General features: G+C 37.0%; 1 protein-coding gene across 7 annotated transcripts in view; it reads right to left on the bottom strand.

Moving 5' to 3' along the window:
- LOC5576465 (serine-rich adhesin for platelets) overlaps nucleotides 1–24,834 on the bottom strand; it is a 133,934-nt gene that overhangs the window by 18,970 nt on the left and 90,130 nt on the right. For all 7 annotated transcript variants that reach the window (XR_002500467.1, XM_021844664.1, XM_021844648.1 and 4 more), the window contains 2 exons: nucleotides 18,328–19,079; nucleotides 4,951–6,433 (listed from right to left, as the gene is read on the bottom strand). Coding sequence is in view for 6 of the 7 variants with exons in the window: in XM_021844664.1 (XP_021700356.1) it covers nucleotides 4,951–6,433; nucleotides 18,328–19,079 (2,235 nt within the window). In the remaining variant the exon portion in view is untranslated. The remainder of the gene's footprint in view (nucleotides 1–4,950; nucleotides 6,434–18,327; nucleotides 19,080–24,834) is intronic.

Genomic DNA, 24,834 nt, shown 5'->3' on the forward strand with positions numbered 1-24,834 from the left:
GAAGCTGGGACAGGTGAGAAGCGGAACCCAAAAACTGAGCTTGTACGTGATTGGTCAGATAAGGAAGAGGTGAAAATTTTACGATTTTTCAACTCTTTATTGCTAATTATCATTAGTGTTCTCCATTTGAATCGACGCGTAGATAAATTTCGGATCTACTGATGAATAATTATTGAAAATCTATCGATTATTGGCTGAGTTATAAGGTGTCCCAGAAAGTATGGGCACGACTTTGCCATACTGCCATTTCGAGACTTGTGCAGATGAAAATCTGATTTTCACACATTTTATTCTCGTACTTATCAAAAGAAGATTTTGAATTTTGAGTGAGTTTTTTTCGCTACCTGTTTGTTGATGGTGTGACACTTCTGAGTAGGTCATAAAGTACGTACAAAAAAAAGAAAAAATATACTTATTATTGCCGATAGGATAAATAATACAACTATCACTTATTTTGAAGGAAATTATAATCTTAGGTATAATAAATTTGAATAGAAACTAATAATTAGACTTCAGCTGTTATTTTTTAAAAAGGGTCCAAACCAAGTACTTGTATATTTGTTAAAACATGTAAAAATCTAAAATTGTAGTTGTCTATTCAAAAGTATAGATATTTGACGTAAGTAAATATTGAATAATCTATTTTTATTTATATTGACAATACATGCAGCATACAATTTGTGTGGAACATCTTAGATACAATGCACTTGATCTCACCAGTTATAATTAGTTAAGTTCCAACAAAACACAAAAGTATGTGCTGACTAGTGTCAAATGGTTGGTCATTTTATTTAACAAATTTTTTTTAAGGTCATTTTATTCAACAAAATTTTCACAAGCAGCAGTTGAAATGTCTCGAGTAAAAATACAAAAAATACAGTGTGATTTTGTTTTTGGCACCCTCCGATTTTGGCAACAAATTTTAATATCATTACAATTTGCATTTTTAAATGTAAATATCATGAAGTCTTTTGTTTTAATGATTTGAAAGGCAGGTCAGCTTCACGCTTACCGCATTCCAGAGATCAATCTTCATCGGTATTCCCCCAAATCCCATCAACTGCACTTATTTAATTAGAGTTGGTCGTGTGTTCGCAAAGTCATTAATCACTGTAAGTATATTAGCTAGAGTTTCAAAATCATTTCTCGGTCATTCACGCTGTTTGACCAGCCCACTTGAGTCTGCCGGTGGTTACACACTCAAAAAAAAAAATTTTTCTTCACATTTGAACAGCACTGGCATAAGAACAACAAAACGCAGAGCTCCATTCACGAATTTCATCTGGCTTTTTCAGCTCCCTGTTCTGATTATTTTTGAACTACAGGCATTTCGTACGTAAAAGCATACCGCAATAGCAGAAACAACCCAAGCATAAAGTTGTAGTTCTTAACTTTTCATAGAATTTAAAAAAAGACACGGACACCGTCTTTAGCCATTTAGCTGCACAGACTGTAACTTAACACTAGACAACGGACAAGCATGATCCAGTGGCACAGCCACGAAACATTCTTGACGAAAAGTTTCAATGGCTGAAGCGGGAATCGAACCCACATCCCATGACACGATGCGCTTAAATGCCTGACGACATTAACCGCACGGCCACGAGACCCAGGTAGTACATGTACGCACAAAAAGACCTGAGTAGGACAGTCAAAGGATTGTCTTACCCACGATTTGTCATCAGTTTCAGAAATTTTAAAAGCATTTTTTTCGTTCCAAATCACCAAAGTTTAAATGAATATTTGTTCACTGTATTTTCTTCTCCAACCGAAATACAGTGAACATATTTTCAGCGAGTAAATTTCAATATTGAGCAGAAAAACTACATTGATTTTTTTTATGATGACGATGATTACGATTTGAAGTTTATTTGTGTGTTGTACGAAAATACAGACCATAGATATGGATAATGGGGACCTGATGCTACTTGCGACATGTTGAGCACCACTGCTCTATACTATTTTGTAATTATTTCTCGAGGTATTTTCAATCTATCTTTTGATGAAAAACTTTCTTAAAGGCTTAGTCAATATTTTGTTTCGAAAAATATCAGATTGTTATGCTCTTTTGATCGCAACCAATCATTTGATATGAGATTGGACTTGGATTTGAAAAAAAACTGTTTTTTTAGGTTGATTAAATACAAAAACAAAAAAAAATCAGTTTTGTAGCAAAAACAATACAAAAACAAAAAAAAAATGTTAAAACAAAAAAAGAATCAATTTGTAATTTTTTGTTGTAGATTGTTTAAAGAATATGTTTCTAATGTCTGTATTCTCACACTATTGCTTCAATGTGGACCGTTCCGAAGTTTGGCCATCATTTGGTTCCACAATGACGATGTAACAACATCCTAGTCATATTCTTGAAACAAAAAGAGTTCCGATGGTGGCACGGTTCCGTTTTAGGCAATTGAATATTTTGACTTTGTTGCCAAAACGAAATCCCACTGTATAAAAATATTTATTCGTTTGGAAAAATATTGTGATTCTCGTTATCAAAGTCGTGCCCATACTTTCTGAGCCACCCTATTATTAGCGGTCAAAACCTGACCTCTTTTCGTTACATGAGCAATTTTTCGTTTGTTTTTTGGAATTGTACCCACATATGTTTCCGAACGACATTATCCAACGTCAAAAAATTAGGGCTATAAGGGTATTGGATTAAGAAATATCCTAAAGAGCGCTCGTCAAATAAAATTGTTCTGTTGATATTACTTTGTGAATTATTCCATGAGCGATGCTTAGCATTAAGGTGAAGATGAATCGAAGCCAAAGTTCAAATTTTCAAGAGCACGGATCTGGAGAACCAAACATCCGTTTAAGCTGAAAACTTAATCGATTGGTCACTAGCTGGTGATGACTAGTCGATTAGGTTTTCAGCTCAAACAGATGCTTGGTTCTCCAGATCCGTGCTCTTGAAAATTTGAACTTTGGCCATAGATATGGATAATGGGGACCTGATGCTACTTGCGACATGTTGAGCACCACTGCTCTATACTATTTTGTAATTATTTCTCGAGGTATTTTCAATCTATCTTTTGATGAAAAACTTTCTTAAAGGCTTAGTCAATATTTTGTTTCGAAAAATATCAGATTGTTATGCTCTTTTGATCGCAACCAATCATTTGATATGAGATTGGACTTGGATTTGAAAAAAAACTGTTTTTTTAGGTTGATTAAATACAAAAACAAAAAAAAATCAGTTTTGTAGCAAAAACAATACAAAAACAAAAAAAAATGTTAAAACAAAAAAAGAATCAATTTGTAATTTTTTGTTGTAGATTGTTTAAAGAATATGTTTCTAATGTCTGTATTCTCACACTATTGCTTCAATGTGGACCGTTCCGAAGTTTGGCCATCATTTGGTTCCACAATGACGATGTAACAACATCCTAGTCATATTCTTGAAACAAAAAGAGTTCCGATGGTGGCACGGTTCCGTTTTAGGCAATTGAATATTTTGACTTTGTTGCCAAAACGAAATCCCACTGTATAAAAATATTTATTCGTTTGGAAAAATATTGTGATTCTCGTTATCAAAGTCGTGCCCATACTTTCTGAGCCACCCTATTATTAGCGGTCAAAACCTGACCTCTTTTCGTTACATGAGCAATTTTTCGTTTGTTTTTTGGAATTGTACCCACATATGTTTCCGAACGACATTATCCAACGTCAAAAAATTAGGGCTATAAGGGTATTGGATTAAGAAATATCCTAAAGAGCGCTCGTCAAATAAAATTGTTCTGTTGATATTACTTTGTGAATTATTCCATGAGCGATGCTTAGCATTAAAGTCACCAATGACAAAATATCTCGCAGAACTTGTGATCTCGCCCTAAAAGCCATTGGTAACCGAGTGTGTAGCTTGTTGTCACCGAACAAACGATTAGATTTACACGTTATTCAACAATGCTACGTTGAAGAGAAGATCCTCCTCTATCTCTCAGTGGTGATAGTTTTCATCCTGATCCATTCGTTTGCTTAGAAACACGGTTACCAATGGCTTTTAGGGCGAGATCACAAGTTGTGCAAGAAATGTTGACTTATTGCGAGTCATTTTTCGCAAGTCAGTTTGAAGCAAATTTACTTGCTGCCCATTGCAAGTAGGCAAAAAGACCCAATGCAAGCAGGCAAATAGGCAGCAATATTTGTATATTTGCTAAGCTGAGTTTCAACAGAAATACCCAATAGCTTCAGCTTCAAATGACGAAAAAGGTGATGTTTTATACGCCCATGAAAACCACATGCTCCATCTAGTCCATCATTACAATAAACAAAAAAGTTTGGATCTCTTTTGAGTTTGGATCCAGGCTTCAAATAAGTTTCAGGAATAGGGGAAAAGCACCAATTTTCGACCTAGCACTAATTTTCGACCCATTCATACGATTTTGGCCTACTTTGTATGAAAATCCGAAAATTAGCACAGAATTCTTGTAGGTCGAAAATTAGTGCTTTTCCCCTATCTGCTATGTGTATGTTAGTAATTGTTAGAAAATTAAACAACTCGTCCCCCAAAAAAACAAGCATTCCAATTATTTAAATAATTGTTTGGATCCATTAGAGAAATGTAATTCAATAACAATTTTATTAGTAAATTTAACATCAACTTGAACAGCTTCAGCCATAGTAGTGGTTTTAAACATTGCATCAATCATTATATTCAATTGTTCAGTTAAAAATTGAAATCAGAGGGAGACATGTTACTGGAAGTAGGTACATTTTCTGATGATTTTCCGTTAGGATTTTTGGTTGATGGAGAGTCGGAATAAAAATGTTTACATGTTCCACTCGTATTAACATTTAGCATATACCACCCAAGTTGTCCACTTTAGGATTCAGAATATGTGGAAATATCATCTTCGTCAAAAATGTACTTACATGGCATTGAAACGAACGTTCAACTTGAGAAAATTTACCGCAACATGCAATAAATCAGCGAATACTTACTGATGGTATACAACGATTCCAGCTCCGGATCTCGGTTTTTGAAAATCTTATTGTTCTGCAGTGTGCTTGAATTGAGCCCTCCCGTCGTCCCATTCATCCGGAACCCGTTGCTTCCGTACAGACCATCCAGATTGTTGTTATGGTTTCCTATCACCGGAGACGAGCTTATCGGTTTTATCGCGTGGCCCGTAGGAGACGTCAACAAACTGTACGAATTGGCAGCCTGTTGCAATTTATGACTGCTGTTGATCAAATCCGGTGTTGGCAGTATGCCGGGATTATTGTTTTCCGTATCGGAAACGTGACCACTAGATAGGCCATCCTCCAGAACTGGCATGCTGGTGTAGTAGCGAGTGTAGTTGCTTGCACTTCCGACCGCACTACTGGTGGCATTGTTCACTCCATTATCAATCATCGTGGTGGAAGAGTTGATCCCAGTGGAGGCACTGCTTATGACGCCATTGTTCAGATCGTCGCACATCATTTCACTACCACCATTGACCATGATGCCGCCATACTCGCTACCATACTTCAGGGAAATCTCACTGTCATAATCGCCGCAGTTGCTCTCGTAATCGGTCGTATCTGGGGAGTAGTTAAAGTTTTTACTTTGGCGCCGAGCCAGCGGCTTTTTGCCATTGCCAGAACCAGCATTGCCATTGCTTCGGAGCCTCTTCCCGTTTCCGTTCGCCATGAACTGCGTCGAGTCGAGATTACTTTCGTTAATCACATCACAGCTGCTGGCACGGCTTCCGGGATCCAAGTACAGGCTAAAATGCCTTTCATGTTCCTGGTACTGCTGTGGTTGCTGTTGCTGTTGGTGCTGTTGCAGTATCACATGTTGCCGCACATTGCTCAGATTCTGATGTTGTTGCTGCTGTTGGTGGTGTTCCTGAGATTGTTGCTGTAGTCGTTGTTGCTGTTGCTGTTGTTGGTGGTGGTGGAAACTGTGATGAAGATGATGATTCGCACTATAAATATCTATTTCTTCTTCATCCTCTCCGTCATTATCATCGTCATTTCCGCCACCAACGGTAACAATTCCGGAAAGAACATTCGATCCCATTCCAGCGAGCTTCTTTTCCTGTTTCTTCTTCCGGAAGCTGGTGTACCCGTTTTTAATTCTTGGTTTACTTTTTACGTTGATCATATACTTCAGATTGTTGCCGACGCCCCCTTCGCCTTCGTCGTCCTCGTCTTCGTCATCTTCTTCGCCGTCTTCTTCGCCATCCTCAAGCTCTTCACCATTTGCAGCAACATCATCGTCATCGCCATCTGCTTCGGCGTCGCTATTATTATTATTGATTGGCGATTTACGAGCTGCATTAGTGCTAATATCCTGCTGTCTGGCTATGCCGCCGGAGCCAGTGGTCAGCGACGTCATTGGTTTCTGCTGCTCAACAGAGACGACGGTAGATCCGATGTAGGTCGTCTCCAGTGCCTTGCTGTCCCCCATCTCGATAGGGTAGTCATAATGGATGTCCTGTTCATGGAACGAGAATGAAAAAACCAGAGAAATGGGTTAACATTTTTGGAACATGGCTCATTTGGTGTGATTGGACTGTATGTGCGCAATTGTGTGCTTCGGATAGGGTTACCATATCTGTTCTGAACGGAAGAAGTACTTTGAACTCTGTAAAAAAGTACAGAAACAAACACTAATCATTTTTTCTTAATGCGTTTGTTATAATATTTAAGTTTTAATCATTATCAATATTTGAATGTTAAAGTCTAGAAGGCGTTCTCATTCAATTTATAAATAGTTTACCTTAAGGTGATTATAAAACAAAGCCAAACCTTGAATTTTCAAGTGCACAAGACTGGAGAATCTGACAACAGTTCGCGTTGAAAACCAATCAAATTGCTTGCTTGCTAGTGGTGACCAGTGGGATACATTTTCAACGCGGAGCACTGTTTGGTTCTCAAGTCTTGTGCTCTTGAAAATTGTGAGTTGTGGCTTCATTCTATAATCACCTTAACACGTTAACGCCCAAGGTATCCCCCAATTGTACTTAAGTTTCGAAATTGTTATCAATAGTTATGTTCCCATATAATAAACACAGCTTTACCAAAAATAAAAAAAATCTATGGTAAGAATCCAAAAAACATTCCTAATGGTGAGCCGTCGATATCTGACAACTCCATAACACTAATTTTGCATTTTACTAAGACAAAATTCATGCTTGGTTATCCTTCAAAAACCGTAAATGTTGATAGAGTGAGAGTCTCTTAGCATTGCCCCACCCGAATTCGAACTCGAAGCCCCACTTTACTCTATTTGTACTCAAAAAGTACGTATGGGAACCCTAGCTTCAGACGGACTGGTCACCAACGTTTCTGGCGAAAATGGAAAAGGGTTATTTGCCTGAGTGAAATAATGTACAACGTACACGTAAGTGATGTTACGTGTTCTTGCTGACACCGCGTCAAACTGGAAGGTTTGTGGATGAAATTGATCATTCTTGTTGAGCCACACGGTAAAGCAGCGTTTTTCGGTCGGTGGTGAATTCTTCCTGATGGAGAAGCAAGAAGATGCGAGGTCGTTTATTTGGGTGGAAACGAGTTGAAAACTGTAGAGCAAGGTTTTAACACATGATTCTCACAAGAAATAGCACTAAAGAATATTCACCAGGCTTCTGTTGAAAATGCACAAAGTCCCACAATTTTTCTAGGATACAAAAAGGAATTATTATTTTCTTTTTATATTCGCCGGTACATTTTAGATATTATCTGATTCACTACTCCTAAATTATATTGTCTTTTTAAGATAACCATACACGGGACGACACAAATTTTTCTAAAAACAAACGGATGACGTTGTGTCAAAACGTTGTCAAACCTTTAGATATATTGGAACCTTTTAATTGGTGCAGCATTCAACAAATCAAAATTGTTATAGGGAAAGTGTACCAGTTATGGCTATAGTAGTTTCCTATTTGGCCATATGTGTTTTCTCCAGCCCGATGCTAAGCAGCCATGTTTTCGAGGTCAGCATCAAACTCAAGAGCACAACGTACATTGGCGTAATCATATTAGGCAAATTTTTCTCCGATATTTCAATGTGTTCCACGCTAACCATATCAACTCAAATTGACTTGCTGTACTTCAAACGAATAGTTTGCAACCGTTTATTTGTGTTCATATAACTGTTGTTGTGAAAAAATAAATTTTTCGGCAAATAAGATTTCGCCCTCCTCGATTGTTAGTCCTTAAACGACTTTTTGTTTACAAACATTGAGTTGTCAGTGGAAACCACTTCCCAGTGGGAACCAGAGATGTTTGCTCGTTGTTTTCCAATGGGGTTGTATGGGCGGGGTTTGCAAATTTTAAAATACTTTTTGAGAAGATATTTTTAGATAAAATAAATCGAGTTGAAGAATTTAAGTACCGTTTTGACTCATATTCCGAACACTTAAGGCCAACAGTGACTTCAAATGCATCTGATTGGCATAAATAAGCTGATATATGTGAACATTTTAATTTATCGGCAAAGTCTAACTGTTAACTGTTGGGTGTACAGATAAAATTGATTGTTTAAACTTGTTTAGTATTGTTTTCACGTAATAGTATGGAACAACATTTTGATTCAAATGCCGAACACTGTGTTAATTCTGTCTCATATTCCGAACACCTTGATTCAAATTCCGAACAGCACAAATAAATCGTATTCAAATGAATAATTTCGCAAATAAATTTATCTAAGCTGGTTCTACTGGTCTCAAACCAGAGAACCATGACTACTCCCGAGGTATAAAATAGATTTGAAGACGGTAAAATTGAATTACAATTGACTGCTATTTCCTTGTTATTTGATGACATATTTCAGTGAAACGTTTCAACCAAACCGCCATACAAAAACCAAGTGTTCGGAATATGAGTCTGTTCGGAATTTGAGACAAAACGGTACGTAAAATTAATTAAGAAATATTACAATAAAATACCGTGATATGATTCAGCTGCTCTCCTTCTGTATTGTTGTTAAATATTTTTTTCGATTTTTTTTAAAAACGAGAATTACTTCGACAATAATTTTCAAGTGCAGCAGTTTAGAATGGAAATCATTGACACTATTGTTGCAGCAGATCGATAGTATTGCTGTGTGCGTTTGAAATGCAAATATCAAATGCGGTAAGATTTGCAACAAGGAAGGCGAAGTCAAAATTTGATTTCCTTCGCTAAGTTGGCGTTGATATGCATCATCGTTGCTAAGTATCCTTTGGTAACTTTGTGTTACCGCGTTTTAAGCTCAGTTAGACTGGATTTGCACGTCAAATGCAAACAGCAATAGACCAGCATGCAAAACTCAACTGCCGGTAGAATACTTATTGTCACATCTTACAGAACGCAACATACATAATCGAGTCTAAGGGCTAAAAAATGAGTTCTTCTTTCATTGTGAAGATTTTATGTCCAAATATGTGAATGTTTGCAATCCCGGGAACATTCCGGGAAATGATTTTCTGTTTCTCGGGATTCCCGTATTTCCCGGGATTTCCGTATTTCCCGGGTAGTTCTATTAAAAAAGGATTGACCATCTATTGAGGGGCCCAGATAGCCGTAGCGGTAAACGCGCAGCTATTCAGCAAGACCAAGCTGAGGGTCGTGGGTTCGAATCCCACCGGTCGAGGATCTTTTCGGGTTGGAAATTTTCTCGACTTCCCAGGGCATAGAGTATCTTCGTACCTGCCACACGATATACACATGCAAAAATGGTCAATTGGCATAGAAAGCTCTCAGTTAATAACTGTGGAAGTGCTCAAAAGAACACTAAGCTGAGAAGCAGGCTTTGTCCCAGTTGGGACGTAACGCCAGAAAGAAGAAGAAGACCATCTTTTCTCAAAATAAAAACCTTCATACAATTTACTTGTCATATCATTCTAACCAGGGACCTTCGTTAGCCGAGTGGTTAGAGTCCACGGTTACAAAGCAAAGCCATACTGAAGGTGTCTGGGTTCGATTCCCGGTCGGTCCAGGATCTTTTGGTAATGGAAAATATCATCGTACTCATCGTACCTGCCAAACGATATACGAATGCGAAAATTGCAACTTTGGCAAAGAAAGCTCTCATTTAATAACTGTGGAAATGCTCATTGAACACTAAGCCGAAAAGCAGGCTATGTCTCAATGAAGATGCAATGCCAAGAAGAAGAAGATCATTATAAGCAATAAGTTCACTAGATAACTAGTTATAATTCGAAGTTGGTTTGTTGTTTTCCGAAATCAAATAGTTGTCAATAAAATGTATATGTTTTTGATGATATGTTTTTTTTTCTAAAAATGATTATAAGCTCTACTGCCCATAATTGCATAACACTCACATTCGACATTTTGACAAATTGGAGTTAATACCATGGAGAGTCATCAAATGATAAATACTTTCGAACAACTTACTGAAATATGTGAGATTGTTCTAGAAAATTCGAAAAAATACCAAGTTGTTTTGTCACATTGGCAATTATAATCACATAACAGTCACATTGGGATTATAGATGAGCCTCGTATTGTAATAGCAATGAAATTTCCATCAGAATTATTTTCTAACTATTCATCTAGAATGCAATATGAGTTGTACAAAACATCAGCCTCGAATATGCACTTTTCAGTTCCTGGTAATTTTTAGAAATTTTAGTTTTCTCCCATACTGCCATAAAATGCACACTTGGTATTCCATTTACTCGAAGCCTACTTTTGTCGAATTATACAAATATGCAGTTATGGGCAGTATAGTAAACAAAGGATTTTTTTTATGAATTGAGTGAACTTATAAAGTTTTCATGGATGTAACAGTCACAATTTTCAACATAAGACTCTAGTTGGTTTTTATTCAAATGCTTGAAAGGATTGCTTCGATGTTGGTAAATATGATTTGAATTTCATGTAAAGCCTGACGATTAAAACGAAGCCAACAGATTTTTTTTTAATTTATCAACTCATTACGCGTGGTAAAGATGGACAAATTATGGGTGAAATTATGAAAAAAATCCACGTGCTCAGCTGGAATTTGAACCCAGGGCTCTTGTATGCTAGACGAGCGCTTTACCAACTAAGCTTCCGAGCCACTTGGTGACCTAATAACTTAGTTGATTACAAGTTTAGAATTCAAATCCCCACAGATCACGCAGACCCCTTTCATATTTTTAGAAACACAAACTCACAAAAAGAGAGAATTTTTTGAAAATTTCCCGGGAAATGGCAATTTTATTTCCCGTTTCCCGGGAAGTCGAATCCCGGGAAAGTTGCAAACACTACATTAGACCATTTCACAAAAATCGAAATGTCTGCGATTCAACCAGTAAACTACCAGGCAAATTTTCATTCAATTTGGAGAAGATAAGGAGGTGCTTCAAGTCGAATTTGTGTTTTTAGCTATTCTTTACATTCAAAAAATTCTAACGGGATTTTATAGAAACGAAAATCAAAATAAATACCACTAATTGAATGAATTATTAGTACTTTACAACTTTTAAGAACACTGTACGCCGATTGGAGAAGGTTTTGACATAATAAAATTGATTTCTGTTCATGAAAGTATCTGTAAAACATACATTTATCTACAGTTTTTGTTCTACGAGATTCTTGACTTCATACTTAATCATAAAAATTCAACCGTAGTATCATTTCTTTGCCATTTCTGAACATTATTGTAGTACTTCATTTTCGTATCCGAATTAAAGATAAATTGGAAAAAATCGTTGGAATACGGCATTCCTCATTTCCCAGTATTAAGAGCTGCTGCCAAATAGCGCAATTGCTGACATGTTACAAGATTGAACATAGTAGCTTTGTTTTTTCAATGATGGAAATTTCATCAATGCAGTCGTTCTTCAAACAACATTCGCACGACTTCCGATCTTGTGGATCGGAGTTTGATTACAGGAGTTCATTTAGTTCTGCATCTCTGCCATTGTGCCCAGAATGGCCGTACTCACAAACAATGTCTAAAGTTCTATTTTATAGTTCCACATCCTTCATTTAAAGTTAAAAGAACAAAAATCGGTTCAAAAATGTATGTTTGAGAACGTTTTAAAATCATGGGTCATTTATTACCCTTAATATATAATGTGCAACTTTTTCTTAATGCATTAATTAAGAAGGTAAAAGATGAGAACTTTTAAAAAAATCATATTGTTATTTTCAGATTATTCTAGGAGAAAACACAACTGATTTAAATAATTTTCCAAAAAAGCTCTATACCTTGCATTGTAGAGCCCACATTACTTTTTTTTATTAAAGGCCGGTTTGCTACTGACAAGAAAAGGAATCGCCTATCTCGATGCGTGGAAAATTTCTCCCAAGAAATGGTCAAGAAAATCACTTTTTTCTGATCGCAGTACGCAGTTGAGAAGAAATGTCACTTCGAAGGGGGCTCTCTGTAGGAAATTTCTTGACCCTTTCAGTCAAGGAATTTCTTTACTTTTCTTGAGCGAAACAGCATACTTAGCTTAATTGACTAAAAACAAAATGGCTGCCTAAGAAAATGTGTATGGGGAGATTCAATCCCTCAAAAAACATCGGAATATTTTCAAAACACGATGATCAATTATTAATATCGATATATATTCTAAAAATAGAAGAGTTTTTTAAAAACTGAAATTATGATGAAAAAACATCAAAAAATAAAAAAGTTATCACGATTTGACTATTTTTTTTGTGTTTTAAATGAATAGCGATAAAATGGGAAATCGAGAGTTTCATCTTTATTGTAATGCTCGTACAGCTAATACAGCTAATATAGCTAATAACTTTTTTGTTTATCGTAATGATCGACTTAATGGTTGCAATCATCATTCATAGGCGTATAAAACATCGACTGTTTTCGTCATTTGAAACTAAAGTTTTTGAAACTTTAGGTGTTTCTGTTGCTTGGTAAATATACTTTCATAGCTGCCTATTTGCCTTTTCAATGCTCTGGACAACAAGTTAATTTGCTTCAAACTGACTTGCGAAAATTGACTCGCAATAAGTCAAATTATATTGTCATTGGTGACTTCAATGCCAAACATCGGTCATGGAATAATTCTCAGAGTAATTCCAATGGCTGAATTTTATTTGATGCGTGATCTCCAGGATATTTCTCAATTCAATCCCCTGATAGCACTACATGTTTTTCCTCTTCTAGAAACTCATCTACGATAGATTTGGTCCGAACCGAATCTAGTCATCTTTGTAGCCAATTAATTACTTTTGATACTGATCATGTTCCTGTTACATTTCAAATATCCCATGAAGCGATTCTCAATCCTATCAGCTCCACTTTCAATTATATTCGAGCCGACTGGAATATATACGAAAGATATATTGACTCTAATCTTGAAGTTAACATTTCTTTACAAACAAACTTAATATTGACAATGCTCTTGAAATTTAAACAAATTCCATTGTTGAAGCCAGGAGCATTGCAATTCCAAAATGTGAAGTAAAATTTGAATCCGTGATTATAGACGATGATCCTAAACTCTTGATCCGTCTTAAAAACGTGAGGAGAAGACAATTTCAACACACTCGCGTTCATGCTATGAAAATTATAAGGCAGGATTTGCAGAAAGATATCAAGAAAAGATTTTCTCAATTAAGAAACAAAAATTTTGAAAATAAAATTTCTCAATTGGACCCTTGGTCTAGGGGAAGGGGTGGTAAAATGAACACCTTAAGGAAATCATCTTGTTTTTGATAGAAAAACGAGGAATTTGTAAAGTTCTATCGCACAACATCAAAAATAGGGATGTTATCTATAGCAGCGACATGGATTCAGACTAAAATAGCTAAATTTTCACATATTTTCATCGCTGTCAAAAAGCGATGCAAATGTTCATTTTACCTGCACTATGCGGGTTACGTCAGTTCTAATTTTCAAACGTAGTTTCCTAAAATCTTAGTTTTCGTTGATATTTTTACTTCAATAGGGCGATATTCAAAACTGAAAAGGCAATAGATGGCTCTTTTTCAGTGGTAGTAAAAACGAAATCCTGAAGCAAAGAAAGCTCTACGGAAGATGAATTAAACACAAAAAGTTATGTATTCACTTTACACTTGATTTCTAATCACTACCTTTTTGATCCAGTTTCCAAATTGCAAGTAATTTACGTTTTGCATTATTTTCCATATGTTTTGACAGTTCTCCGACTACCATTCTTCCATGCGCTTGTGTTGAAAGTTTGAGAAATTTGAGAATCCAGCGTAGCGTGATCAGTGGGAGGAATACAAACAACAGTGTCGTCGCTCGGCGGCCGGTGACAGAAACTGAATGTTCGAAAGGTTGTTGCCTGTACTTTTTGCCGCTGGCGCCAACTGTTAGTGACTAAGAACGAAATAAACAGTCGTTACCCTATTGACCTACGTATCAACTCTAACACGCAGATTTATGGTCTGAATCTTCCGTGCGTGATAAAAAATAATCGAAATTTGTTTTTTTTTTCGGTGAAAGGCACGGTGTTCATTTTACCACCCCTGTTCATTTTACCACCACTTCCCCTAAGCCTTTTCGGAAATTATCTAAAATTTTGAAAAAACCTCAGAAGCCAATACCGGCATTCAAAGAGGAAAACAAATCATTACTAACTAATTGCGAAAAATCTCAAAAACATGTTATGCAGTATGAAAGTGCGCACAATTTTAATTTAGGACTTGCTAGTCTAATTGAAAATCAAGTTACTCAGGACTTCGAAAATGTTCTCAATCAAGAGAACGTTTTCGAAAATTCCTAGGAGACTGATTTGGAAGAAGTGAGAACTATTATAAAAAAAATCAAAAATATGAAAGCTCCTGGCGATGATGGAATTTTCTACTTCCTCATCAAGAAACATCCAGAAAGTAGCTTAACATTCTTAGTTGATATATTTAACTAATGTTTTCAATTAGCATATTTCCCTGACAAATGTAAAAATGCTAATGATGTACCAATTTTAAAATCAGACAAAAATCCTGCAGAAGCTTCTAGCTATCGTCCAATCAGTTTGTTTTCCTCCATCAGTAAACTTTTTGAAAAGGTTATTTTGAACAGAATGATGGCCCACATCAACGAAAATTCAATTTTTGCCAATGAACAGCTCGGATTCCGACATGGACATTCGACCACTCATCAACTTTTAGGGGAAGACGGGGTAAGAGCGCCCGCCGGGGTAAGATGGACCACCTCCAGTTTGGCATGAAAACGGCGGTTTTCTTAAAAGTTAATCAAGCACTTTGCATAAACACAAGATTTTTGTCATTCCGAGGCATTTAGGGTAATATTTTAATGGAATTTTCCATAACAAATATCGAAAACAAAGTTTCTGCTCGTCGATATTGAATTTGATCTAAATTTGACAGATACTCATTTAAGGATTTCGGAAGGGATTTTTTTTTGTAAAAACATTACAAATTACCCGTCCATGCTTGAACAGCAATGTGAAATATGCATTAGTGAAGTGAAAAATTAATTGTAAATATTTTAGCTTTGAAATAAGGTTATAGTTCTGAAAATTGCACTAGTGGGGTAAAACCGACCACTCTTAGTGGAATAAGATCGCCACCCCTAATTTATACCAAATAAAATGCCTGAACCATTTTTAAAGTTGTAACTAAGTTGTACATTACGATTCAAGTAAAATGAAATCAATTTTAATAAAAATACAAGCCAAATTCGCATATTTTTCCAAAATAAGGGTGTCTTAAGGGGATGATAAGTATGTATCTATTTTTTTTTTTTGAATTAATGAACCCTAAACATGATTCAATATCTACGTTAATCAATGTAGAATTCATAAAACATTATTATTTTTAGAATCACAGGGAACTGATATGTTTTATCGTAAAATTGTGTACGAAAATCGTGGTGGTCGCTTTTACCCCGTGGGTGGGCGGTTTTACCCCGTCGCTAAAAATAATCGTTATAAGACATCACTTCCCAGCCCCCTCAACAAAAACACAGCCCAGTCCCTCGAAGATGCGTCACAGAGGACGATGGAGGGACGTCCATCCTCTGGCTTCATCAGAGAGCAACTGCGGCAAACAGACCCTCTTCGCAGGCAGCAGCCTCAACACAGCACAATCGGCAAACCGGACCAACGCAATGAACAATGGATTCTGAATATGGATATGAACAACGACCCATGATGGTGAGCGCATAACGCTCTTCGCATCTTTGTGTGAGATGACGAATGAGGAACCATGCACTATAAATAGATTTAGGCTAGAGCACAAAACAAATGTATCTAGTTATAGGAAATTGGCCCAGTGGTGCCCAAGTGGACAAAGCTGCCGACCAAATAAAGTTGAAGAAAAAAAAAAAAAAAGACATCACTTTTTCAAGCTCCAAGAAATAAATATTTTTTTGCAAATACAACACTTGTGATATTTTTTGATCATAACCAAGGCTTCAAAAAACGACATGCTGCGCAGAAAAATGATTTATTGTTTCTTGACTTTGACATATGAATTAAATTGCTTAGGCGGGCGGTCTTACCCCGTCTTCCCCTATGTGTAACAAATTTGATGCGTTCCAACAAATCTGAATCTGGCTATTCTACTGGTCTTGCTCTTCTAGACATAGAAAAAGCTTTCCACAGTGTTTGGCATGAAGGTTTGATTGTAAAATTAAAGAACTTTAATATTCCAACATACATTGCTAGAATAATTCAAAGTTATCTGTCAAATCGTACACTTCAGGTTAATTATCAGAACTCCAGGTCTGAAATACTTCCTGTAAGAGCTGGTGTTCCTCAAGGCAGCATTTTGGGACCAATATTATATAATATTTTCACATCTGATATACCTGAGCTACCTCAGGGATATGCGGATGACACAGGCTTCTCCGCCAAATGACAAAGTCTGCGTGTCATCTGTAGTCGATTGCAGAAAAGCTTGGATATTTTTTTCTTCATACTTGCAAAAATGGAAGATTTCTCCTAATGCTTCCAAAACTCAACTAATAATATTCCCACATAAACCAAAAGCTCTTTATTTGTCGAGACATGTTGTCACGATGAGAGAGGTTCCAATAGATTGGTCAGATGAAGTTAAGTATCTAGGGCTCATGCTAGATAAGAAGTTAACTTTCAAAAATCACATTGAGGACATTTAAGCCAAATGTAATAAACATGTAAAATGTCTCTATCCCCTGATTAATAGAAAATCAAAACTTTGTCATAAGAACATGCTTTTGATATTCAAACAAATTTTCAGGCCAGTGATGTTGAATGCTGTACCAATATGGACTAGCTGTTGTAATACCAGGAAGAAAGCTCTGCAGATAATTCAAAATAAAATTTTGAAAATGATTCTGAAGCTTCCTCCCTGGTCTATTACCAATGAGTTACATAGAATATCCAATGTTGAAACATTGGAACAAATGTCAAATAAAATGATTAATAATTTCAGGCAAAAACCGTTACAATCTTCTATTGCCACGATTAATGCGTTATTTATTTAGGTTAAGTTAGGTTAAGTAAATTCAAAGCGTTTTTTTCTCTTATAAGCAGATGAAATCAACTCACCTGTAAAAAATCTGAACTGCTACGGCAAATGAAATGTAATATGTTGTTAACAAAATGTTAATAAAATCTTAAATTTGTTTTAGCAAATGAGGATGATAGTGTTGTCTAATAACACAGAACACCTAGATATAAGAAATCAATGTAATGTTTGAAATGATACTACTAAAGAAATTAAAAAAAGAGTTTCATTTCAAAAGGCCTTTTGAAATACAATGGAGAATCTTAAAAACTGGCATCATCGCTGTAATAAAATCACTTTTTTCTTTATTTTATTTAAACAAAACTTATCGAAGCATATCATACCGCAATTAGTACTATATCATTTGATTCCACTCCAGTTTATATTCTTTGACAAACACCATATTTCGGCCTCAACTGGAAAGACTCGACCAAAAGCAATTATTTGGATCCTATATTTTTAAAACTACCGAACGATGAAAAATGAACCAGCCATAGATTGGAGGTTTCGACAATAAAGATAAAAAATATATTTTAAAAACTATGCTATAAAAATATATGTTGCAAAAAGTCCAATTGTCCAATTTTCTTCTGTACAAAACATTAAGCTCGTTTAGAGTTGACGGATTTCGATCAAATTTTCACGGTAACTACTGGGGGTCCAAATAAACAAATTCGGAGGATATAATTTACAATTTTTACAAGACGATTTTTGCCATAATAAGATGGGCCACCTCAATGGAAACGCTGAATTTTTTGTCCTGCATACGGCGATTTGAACGACAAACTGGTGAGTTCTGTCACTCAATGTCGATAACTTCCTTTCCATTATTAAAAGCCAAAAATAAAAAATTGAATCGCAATACTGTTTGAAATATTATAATAAGTGTTGTAAAAAGTCCGCATAACAAAAATCAGTATCTGTGTTCTCAAACATCGAACTTACCAAACTTTCGACATCATCCCCGCTCTCGTTGTAGTCGCTAAACTTTTCGAACGCCTTCTCCACATCCTCCGTCGTGGGACACTTGAAAAACTCCTCCAGCACCTTGCGCGTCTCGGAAAACTCGTACAGATAATCGAACGTCGACGAGGCGGTGATGGGCGTCGTAAAGGACCCAGCACCAAAAGTTGGATTATCGTCAGCCGTGGTGGAAATCAGTCCCAGCGAGGGTTTAATTTCCGGCGTGGACCGTTTGGTGGGAATTTCCTCCGCCGTATCTTCACCCCGGTAATCGCTGTCCAATCGTATCACGTTGAGCTTGTTCATCTCCAGTGATGACGAATCCACCGTATTAGGCGAACTGCCACTGTTGATGCTTATCGCACTGACGGCAGCCCGTTTGGCGTCAAATTCGCTGAGCAAAGCATTGGCATCGAACGTGACCGAACTGTTCAGTCCAGAACTGACCTGCTCCAGTAACGTGGGAGACCTGGTTGGATGGTACGGATGGTGGTGGCTGCTTATGCTGGAACCAGGCCCATTTGGAGTGGGAGTAGTGGTGGCAGTACTTGTATTACTTGTACTATTTGCCGTCTGCTGTGATGATACAACTCGCTGTGGGAAGCCTGGACGGGGCGGTGTCAGTAGCGATGGGGAAGTCAGGTTGAGCTTGTAGTTAGACGACATATAGTAGGACGACGACGAGCTGTCCTCGTTCAAACTTAATCCAAACCGCCGGGGGGATCCTTCGTATTCTGTTTGGGAAGAAAGGGTGGAAAAGAATACGGTAAGATTAGAGTTTAGTTTATAAAGGCAAGAAATTGCATGAGGAGGGGATAAAGTTCGAACAGTCTTTGATTTCCAATAACAAAAACTTGCTGTGGTGTATTGCAATATATAGAATATACTATATAAGTACTCTTGCTCAGCTTTGAGACGTTACGACAATAGAAAAAGATAGAGGAAAAATATTATTTTGTTTCTCTACCTAAGATTTGTTGCTTTTCCCAAGCTATTTACAGATGATTGTTTGTAAAACTTTTTTGCTGGCAACAGATAAACTTGAATCAATTAAGGTAATTTGAAGCGTTTTCCATCCCCTACACGCTTAGATTTTATTACCGGAGTCGGTAAAATTTTACTGGGTGTTTGAACATAATAAAATGCATTTTTGGACGTTAAGAATAAAAAATAATTAGGCGCCATCCACAAATTACGTATCGGAATTCAACATTTTGAATTTCTTTGAAAATTATTCCATGAGCAATGTTTTGCATGAACCCGTCAACGCCCAAGGTATCTCACAATTTGAATTAAGCTCCGTATTTGTTATTCAAATTGTATTCCCATAAATCAAGTCTATGGTGAGGATGAAAAAAGTGTGTCGTCCATATCTGGTTGTTCTACAAGTTTTTTATGGGATCTGACAGCGATGCTTATATATGTATTTAACAAGTTGGTGTGGTAGCATGGTTAGCGTGCACGCATCGCGGTTGTTTTTAGCAATGTTCTAGGTTTGAATCCCGTCGGCGGCACTAGTTTTTGTTAATCCACATAGTGATAATTCTCGGGAGCAGTTGGTGAGCGAAAATATGATGGAGTGAAAAACAAATTATCCACAGAGTGGAGTGATTTTCGGTTACCCTCCATCGTAGCTCTTTTATCGTGAGCGATAAAAGATGTTCATGCGAGGAAGCGAAAAAAGCATTCTCCTTACGTGCGAAAAATCGTAGATTTCGCATCATTGATACGAAAATTCAGAACCCTGATAAAAATTTAAAAACAAGAACATCAAAAACCGAATTCCGGATAATCGAGTCTAAAATTCCGGATAATCGAATCCCGGATAATCGAGTCTCCGAATAATCGAGTCCGACCTGTACTGATAAAATGAATACCGCGTTGTATTCTTTTCGCGGCGATTAGGGTACCAGATGTTTTTTGTCTCATATGAATCCTCATTTTTTTTTTCATCCATATAGCTTTGAGGTTGAAAATTGTTGAAAGTTACCCCTTTTGACGGTACATTATCTGATGTTGAATAAAAGTTTGCTGTGCCGGTAGGGTTTTTTTTTCATTTGATTTGAAACAATTAGAACGGTTGCTCGTAGTATGAAAAGGGAAGGAGTTTGAATTATCTGCTACGATATTTGCAAAGGATTTTCCAATCGAAATTAAAAGATTCTAACGGCTACCCAACGGAAGAAAAATAGTTTGTGAATGAACAAAATTATAATCTTCCTGATGGGTATGAACATTAAGCAAGCGATAGATAACTGAAAAATGAGCATTACTGGAGATTCTACCTGTGGTATTCCATGAACGAAAAATGCCACCATTATTCTGCCTGATACGAGCCTCGACGATTCGTTTGCGGTAATGGCAATCCCAAAAGTTAGACTTATGGTTGCCTCCGCAATTTGCGCATACATACTTTTTGGTATCATCCTTCATAGGACAGACGTTCTTAGCGTGAGAAGAATCTCTGCAAATCATGTCTTTAGTATCCATGCGGCAATATTTTGTGCCATGACCCCACTTTTGGCACCGACGGAGCTGTGTGAGGTTCTGGAAATTTCCTCAACGTCTCTGGAAAAGTTCCCATGTCACACGCAGTGTTGTGGAAAACTCAATTTCTCATAACTCACGCTTGAGATTTTTCATGCGTGAGTTGTCAATCACGTAACTCAACAGTCAAAAAATCATGGATGAGTTGGCTCGCCTTTTTGACTCATTGTCTCGTATTTCCACAGTTTACTCACACACGGCAATAATTTCTTGTTAGTCTGGTAAAATTATAGTAATCCTTTCTAATGTAAACAACAACATTCAGGTTTCACGAGTTTTTACCGGGTTTTGCGACTGAATCATTTTTCACGGTTTGAGTTGATTGAGTTGATTTTGCATCAAAATCTCATGCGTGATATTTGCGAAGCAGATCTCTAATGAGTTTGCTCTCACGGGAGAGCGTATTGATTGAGATTTGAGTTTGAGTCTATCACACGGACATAAATCAACATTAACCATTTCACCCTTGGAAGAAAGCGCGCATTCCGGAGAAACGTCCTTTGTTCCATTTTTGCCAGATTTAGTGACAGTTTTACCCCTATTTTTTGGTAGAAAGTTGTGAATTCAGAGATTCACCTTTCCTTTTGTGTGTAGTTGCAACCATGTTTAGTGAATAAACGAAAGAAGAAGTGACCTTCTTGAAGGTTTTTTGCCAAGACGGTGTCCAAGAAGGATTATTACCGCTAGCTTTCGCTAACGGGTCAAATGAAAAATCGAAGGCACTGGTCCAAACAAGAATCGTAAAGGAACCAATAGTAGAATTTGTTCTATAAACAGGTACTGAAAAGTACTATTTAGTAGCACTAAGAAGTGCTGTTTTATTGTTTAAGGTAGTTTTAAAAACTTCCACGAGCACAGAGAATTCGTGTACGCACAACACGAAGGTACGATGCGCACTGAGTAGTTAATTTTATTTATTTAAGGCTTGCGGCCACCATAGTTATATTTGTTTTATGAAAATCAGCACGTAAGAAATATTAAACCCCCCATCTCCTCCCATAATCCCTTACGTAACTAATGAACGGCACCCAAACAAAAAATCTAAAGTATTGTGCAAAGTAAAATAGCGCAACAGACGAAATTTGAAACTAAAACTGCACCTTAAAGCTGACAATCGATGAAAACACATGTATTTACGGGTTTGACTGAAGGACACATGTGTAATACGAAACCTCGTCATTCCGTAAGCCTCGAATGGTGACGTTTCCTTCAAACAAAATGAACGAAGGGTTCTTGGAGGGTCACTATGTAAATTGTTATTTGTTTCTATCCTTACCTCATCAATTGTAACATTTTAATGGCTCTGTTACTAATATGGCCTCTGTTCCTATTCACTTATGCCAAAGGGTCGTATTTAACCATTGATAGAAAAAAAATGATAAAATAGGTCTCGACACGATAAGCCGAGATTTCCAACGCTTCCAGTACTAAACCTTTCACGCGAAATCCTGCAGTCAGTGACAGAAAGCCAATCTCTCCGACGTGCATGAATATGCCGCCTTTATTCCACCGGTTCAAGGATATTCTTCACATTTGTCCTCAGCCTCAACAATGACTGAGATTTGGCCTGCATATGCTATGCTTGCTATGCAAACGTAAAGGGATTCCCCAACTGTTGTGTGCGAGTTACATTGTTTGCTTTTGCTTTATAAATTGGATTTTGATATCATTTCTCAACCCGAAGCCCCCTTCCTGCACTGACATTCAGGGATTCAGGGCGAAGTAAGCATATCTATATAGATACCATTGCTAGAGGCTCCCTGCGACGAGGAGTTGGAAGTGTGGAGCCTAGAAATCCGATAGCTCTCACCGAAAGTGTGCAACCACTTTCCAGTGTATCCACTACGACGAGCGAGGCCTAACTATATGTATATGAATGTGGTGGCAGCTGCAAAGTATAGAATTTCCTCAGTTACCCTAAGATATTAGCTGGAAACGGTGAATGGTGGCTGGCAATGAAGTAGGACATATGCATTTCGATTGGCAAAGCTCCATTTGGAATGGCTCGAATTTCATTCAAATAACATACGAGTGATCAGATGATGTTAAATTCCATGGCTGCTTCAATGGGTATCGAAGCGAAATAGAATAGAATGGTCACTGTTGATTGTTCTTTTTTCTGGAGTTACAATCCAACTTGAATACAGACTGATTTTCAGCATAATGTACGAAACAAAATATTGCAACAATCAGCAGAATAATGAATCATTTTGAAAAAAAAATTGCGTCACCTCAATAAAGGAACTTTTATAATGCTATATTTCTCTAGTGCCACCTACCGGCAAAACAACGAACAAACATGATTACCTGCCAGATGTCCTCGACTTTCGGAACCATTTTGCTGAAGAATAGAATTTCCAAAGTTGTCAAAATTAATAGATAGAACAAGCTTCAAATGCTCCATTTTATATACGCCCTAGCGCCATCTAGTGGCAAAATTTTGATCCAAACGGTTTGCTATTCGGATACGCATGACTTTCTGAACAACTTTGCTGTAGACTCGAACTTTCTGTCTTATCAATATCAGAAGATAAAACTAGCTTGAAATGCTCAATTTTAATGGCTCACCAGCGTCACCTAGCGCCAAAATTTCAAATCGACCTTTTTGTTTCCCGGATGTACTTGACATTCTGAGCAACTTTGCCCAAGACTCGAATTTTCTATCCAGGCTAGACAATCGTCAGATTTGTCACCTTGCGGTGGCGAAATGAAAAAAGTCATCGTCATCCAGTATATTAACTCTGGCGAAAGAATGCACGACTAACTTCAATCCAAAATCGTCAACGAGCAAATTTTTCTTCATTCCGCTTGCTACCCTTACTCAGAAGAAGAAGGCGTTTACTGTGGAGTAAAGTGGGGCAAAATTTTTTTTTGATGAAAATTCAGTGTGTATTTTTCGTCAAACTTAAGTTTACGGCTGGTGTAAAGTATGCCTATGATAAAAGTATCGATATTTTGTGTTTTAACTAGCGAACTTTTGCCCCACACTTGATTCGAACTCTTGCCTTACCGGTGGGTTAATATTTTGACACAAGTTTGTTCAGCAAAATTATAGCCAATATGTTGAAGGTTCACTGTATGGTATTTGTTTTGTTTCAACTGGTATTGTTTTTCTGGAAACCCACCTTACTCTATATTCGCTTGTTTCGCACCAACCAACGAATGCCATCACATAATTGCTTGTATTGTATGATTCCAGAATAGCTCTGTTGGTAAGCGCATGGAGTTCACGATCTAGAGATCTTTTGTTCGATTCCCGACGGGTTTTTATGTTTCGTTTTTATTTTATTTTTTCAAAAAAAAAGCTCCTAATTTGTCAAAGACACGATTCATATATTTAGTCGGCTCAGTGCTCCCGTACGAAGATTCACCCGTTACGAAGGAATCGTATTTGTTCGTCATGACGTCGAGCCTATGTATCGGATATCTGCGGCAAATCGTCATCCGATGCTGGTTGAGTGACGGTGAGGATGTTTCTTTCAGTTTCGTCGCCGACTTTTTCCATTTGACGGTGACAATTGTCTGCCCTGTTTCTATCAACAAAGATTTTTGACATCCGTGAGGTAACTCAGGTAAGTCAGATGTGAAAATATTGTATAATATTGGTCCCAAAATGCTGCCTTGGGGAACACCAGCTCTTACAGGAAGTCTTTCAGATTTAGAGTTCTGTTTATTAACCTGAAGTGTACGATTTGACAGATAACTTTGAATTATTCTAACAATGTATGTTGGAAAATTAAAGTTTTTTTTAATTTTACGATCAAACCTTCATGCGAAACACTGTCGAATGCTTTTTCTATGTCTAGAAGAGCAAGACCAGTAGAATAGCCTTAAGATTTGTTGGAACGGTTCAAATTTGTTACACGTAAAAGTTGATGAGTGGTCGAATGCCCATGGCGGAATCTGAACTGTTCATTGGAAAAATTGAATTTTCGTTGATGT

This window comes from Aedes aegypti, chromosome 1 (genome assembly GCF_002204515.2).
Source record: "Aedes aegypti strain LVP_AGWG chromosome 1, AaegL5.0 Primary Assembly, whole genome shotgun sequence".
In the NCBI taxonomy this organism is placed as follows: Eukaryota; Metazoa; Arthropoda; class Insecta; order Diptera; family Culicidae; genus Aedes; species Aedes aegypti.